The following is a 4805-nucleotide window of genomic DNA, read 5'->3' on the forward strand; positions in this document are numbered from 1 at the left end:
TACATACGTATTTTCCCTTTATAGGTTATTTTATTAGTGATGGTCTACATATTTTCCCTTTATAGACTATTTTAATAAGTGAGGGTCTTCATATTTTCCCTTTATAGGTTATTTTAATAAGTGAGGGTATACATCTTTTCCCTGTAAAGGTTATTTGAATTAGTGAGGGTCTACCTCTGTGTAGACTATATGGGTGACAGTGTGAGAGATGGTCGTGATGATAAGTGTTACAGAGGATATAATGAATTTATGTCGCAGGTTTTTACTCCGTTGCTATTTTCTCCGTATTCCGATGCCATTTTCTGATTTGAGGAAGACGGCGATATTCAAAACGGGTGTGAATTCCGCTAATTGAAGCTAGCTTGTTTATATTGTTCTACGTTCTAATCATCATATCCACAGAGCCCAATTTGAAAATATTGAAAATATCATTCTTGAGACCCTAGGCCTCTTCAGGTCTTCGCCTCAGGATATTTCCTGCGTCGGCCGACCGCCTCGTCAAAAATATTTTCCTAAAAAACATGACGGTATGGGAAAGGAATGGTGCGCCAGATGTGGGGTGTGTTCGGAGAGAGAGAGGAGGTACGTGCAGATGTGGGGTGGAGAGAGAGAGACAGAGAGAGAGAGAGAGAATGAAAGAGTGAGCAGGGAAGGTGATGGGGGGGTCCAGTCCTCTCTAATGTCCCTCTTCCTCAGACCACAGTAGTCCAAGGGCCCCATTTTGCTAGGGAAGGAATTACAATATTAGCTGTGGTGACAAGTGATGACGATGATGAAGATGACGATGAAGATGGCATTTTACCACCCAAACTCCTGTCAGCATTGCAGCTTCTAGGGCAAGGTGCCCCCCCCACCCCCCACCCCCCCTCCGAAGAAATAGCTGCCCCTCCTGCTCCCCCTCCAGGCTCTCAGCAGCCATCAAAGGGGCTTTATCTGCCTAAATATGCGAGTCATTTGAGCTATTTGACACCTGTTTGATGTGGGCCGGCGGGCCGCCCAGCTCCAGGCCTCGGGAACGTCACGCTATCGCCGTGGCCATCTGCACGGTCACCTGCACGGTCACTCAGCGCAGATGAACAGGTGCTGCGAGATTGGGGGGGCCTCGGAGGAGGGTCCTCACACGGCCACGCGCGCCCTCCCCTCCTCGCCTCTCCTCCCCTCCTCTCCTCGCCTCTCCTCCCTCCCCTCCGGGGCTCTCCTCCCCTCCTCGCCTCTCCTCTCCTCTCTCCCCTCCTCTCCTCTCTCCCCTCCTCGCCTCTCCTCTCCTCCCCTCCTCCTCGCCTCTCCTCTCCTCCCCTCCTCGTCTCTCCTCCCTCCCCTCCTTGCCTCTCCTCCCTCCCCTCCTCTCCTCCCTACCCTCCTCTCCTCCCTCCCCTCCTCTCCTCCCTCCCCTCCTCTCCTTCCTACCCTCCTCTCCTCTCCTCTCCCCTCCTCGCCTCTCATCCCCTCCTCCTCTCCTCCCTCCCCTCCTCTCCTCTCCTCCCCTCCTCGCCTCTCCTCCCTCCTCGCCTCGCCTCCTCTCCTCCCCTCCTCTCCGCCCGCATGCTGCCGGCCCCCATGTAGTGGTTCTTTAGAGTGCCTTGTGTTCGGCGGGGCTTTGAACGTGACGTTGTTGTGAGAGGTCTTTCGGCGAGCGAGGAGAGAGAGGTAGTGTTGAGATACGGGGGCCGGGGGGGGGGGGCCGGGGGGGCCAGGGGGGGGGGCTGGCTTTGAAGTACAGTTAAGCCTAGTTTCTGTGTTTCTGGTCGCCTCAAATACTTCTAAAGAATACTTTGGTGAGAAATGTATAGTGCGTACTGTACATCTTATTGAGTATCCCATTAAGCCATATTGAATCTGCTAAAGACACTCTAGATATGATCTAAGAGATGTTCATCTGTGTGTCCTGGGAAGTTGCTGGGGATTACGGACATCACCTTGACCTTTGAGCCCAGACTTACTCAAGCCGAAAGAGGATAGCAAAGACATGCCGCTGACTATCCTGTCACTTCCTCATTTAAATCAACAATCTCTTAAAGTCATTTCAATATTATGTAAATTACCGAAAAAAGGGAATTGTGCATGCTTTTTGAAACAAAATCAAAACATCAAAGTATTATTTCCTCATCATCAAGAAATATCAAACCAAACCCCAGAACAACAGTAGACTCTGATGTGAGCATTGATGTCAGACTGCATCATAGGTCCTGGCGGTAACGATATGTTTGGCAGAGTAGGAACAGGTCTGGGCAGCTGTCTGGGCAGGTGCACTGCTCTCCATGTTCTCATTTCAAACTGAAAAAAAAAGAGAATGTTTTCCCCCCGGAACATTCCGGCTTTCGCTGGAAAGCCCTCGTTAGTTAATGTACCTCGATTGGTCGTAATGAATAGTTAAAGTAGTTTTTTGGTGAGGTGAGGTCAAAGAAAAGGCAGAGGATCAGCTTTTGATTGAAGATGATTTCTCCACAAATCCTTGTTTACATATCCATACTCAATAACAGTGTAATACTTAAGTTTTACTCTTACACTGTCCCATAAGAAAAAGAGCCATGGAATTTACTAGAAACACACCCCTTCCAGAAATAGTCTCCTGGAGTCGTGTTGTCGTCGGGAGTTACTCTAGGTAATTAGTCGGCAGTTGGGTAATTAGTTGGCGGAATTGAGTCAGGGAAGGGCGCGTCCTAATTAGAGATAATGACACAGAGCGTAAAGATGTTGGTTGTCCGCCACCCGAAAAGGCTTTTCTTGAATTCCTGCAGATTGGAGGAAGTCTAAACAACCCTTCGAATTGCTTGTTTTCAGCAGCTACATCAGCCAAGAGACGGCAGGAAATGGCATGGCAGCTACTAAAGATATAAAGGAAAATGCTATAATGTGTGCTACTTGACATAAATCACAAGTCTCGTTCAATTAGTATTCAATAATAATATACACATTCACTCGTTCACTTATCTCACTGGTTTGGTGCGCTTTCACCAGATGGTTTTAACGTCTTTCACCGGATGGTTTTAACGTCTTTCACCGGATGGTTTTAACGTCTTTCACCAGACAGGTTTAACGTCTTTCACCGGATGGTTTTAACGTCTTTCACCAGACGGGTTTAACGTCAAACAGTAGGCCAGTTCATATGGGCCAGTAGGCCAGTTCATATGGGCCAGTAGTCCAGTTCATATGGGCCAGTAGGCCACAACTTAGATTTAGCTTTGCAGATGAAAGAATGTAAAGATGGCAATATTTTAAGTTTCTCTGCTTCAGGAGTCCCTTCTATATAGTTAATCCTTTATGGCTCTTCCACAAAACATGGCTAACATCTGTGCGCAAACTCCCAATTATGCCGGGAGTCACGTTTTGTGAGTAAACAACGAGGGTGGACGAAGGTCATTACCTCACTGAGTCGACAGCACTCGTCCATGTAGTCTTCCAGGCTGCCGCTGGTGGTGCTTTTCCTCAGCGGCTGCTGCTCGAGCTCAGCTCCTGTCGCTCTGTCACAGGCCCCTGCAGAGTGTCGGCTCCCTGGCCTTGTGCTTTCTGACGTCACCCCCTCTGTAACAGCGGTATGCTCCTCTAGCTGCTCTGAGGTCACCTCCGTTTTTTCAGAGGCGTCCCCCAAGGCTCCGCGCCGGGTCCTCTCAACATCGGTGATCTCCTCAGTTATGTGTAGCTCTAACCTCTCGATTTCAGCGCTAGGTTCGGCCTCCGGCTGTACAAACGCATACTCCAGAGTGTCCACAGTTGTACATGGCGAGTTATCGTTCGAGTCTTCCGTCTCGTTCGATTCGGAACACTGTTCGAGTGTGAGCAGTGGGTCGGGGGTTGGGACGGGAGTGTTGGGGTTACAGGAGTCGCAGGAGGACTCCCGGCTGTGGACCACGAAGCTCTGCTCCGAGCCAGTAGGGGTGGAGGGTGAGTTTGCCCCACTGGGCAGTTCTACTCCAGAGTCCTCCGACTCGAACTTATAAAGCCGGGGCAGCCTGGCGAGCTGAGCGTCAGAGAAGATGGCGGACAGGTAGTCCGAACTAGACTCCACAGGGGGGTGTCCAGGTGTGTTAGCTACGTGAGAATTCCCCTTGGAGGCTTTGACAGGTTCTGCGATGTCCTGCTCAGAGACCGACATGGAGATGGTCGACGCAGAGTCATCAGTGCTGAGGAGCTTTTCGTGGAAGTTGTTGAAGAGCTTCATCTTGGTCAGGACAACCTCACTGTCCAGTACCACATCCCCCTTCCCTAGGAGAGGAAAACGTTGGGAAAAAATGCAATTAGTCAAAACAGTCCAAACGTTCTGTGTGCTTCAGTACCGGAGTTGGCCGAGACATTTGCACAACCCCAAAAAATAAAATCGATATAAAAATATATAAAATAAAAATGATTATTTTTCAGACATACATGTTTAATTCACAAACACTAAATCTTTTGCCATAGTATAGTCTATAGTGTATGTTAGTGTACCGTAAGTTAAGAGTAAGAGGGGCTTCTCAGGTCGACTGGTGTTTCTGTTCCAGAGGACTCACAGTTCCACATCCTGGTCCTTTGACCATGAATGACACAGATGTACGGTCAAAATATACAGATAGAGCTACAGTACACCAGGAGGGTTCTGGGAAACCTGAGGCTTTTTATACAATCCGGAATTCTTCAGCTTGGGGGCACAAAATACCCCAGGACACATACCGTCCGTCAGTGTCCCACACCCAAATGTCCAGCTTTGATCTTGAGGTCCAGCTAATACCATTACAGGGTGCAATCACATGTGACATCTCCTCTTTCCCGCCTCAGGCAATCTGATACGTCTCGCTGTCAATCAGCCTAACTTTGAATTGTAAGATACC

General features: G+C 49.1%; 1 protein-coding gene across 3 annotated transcripts in view; it reads right to left on the bottom strand.

Annotated features, from left to right (window-relative positions):
- The window catches only part of LOC311327834 (uncharacterized protein), a 22294-nt gene extending 18096 nt beyond the window's left edge, over nt 1-4198 (bottom strand). For all 3 annotated transcript variants that reach the window (XM_084460936.1, XM_084460938.1, XM_084460937.1), the window contains exon 1: nt 3365-4198. In XM_084460936.1, the coding sequence (XP_084317062.1) occupies nt 3365-4159 (795 nt within the window). In that variant the 5' untranslated portion in view covers nt 4160-4198. The remainder of the gene's footprint in view (nt 1-3364) is intronic.
- Nucleotides 4199-4805: the final 607 nt, after the last annotated feature.

Source organism: Borostomias antarcticus, assembly GCF_949987555.1.
Source record: "Borostomias antarcticus genome assembly, chromosome: 34".
Lineage (NCBI taxonomy): Eukaryota > Metazoa > Chordata > Actinopteri > Stomiiformes > Stomiidae > Borostomias > Borostomias antarcticus.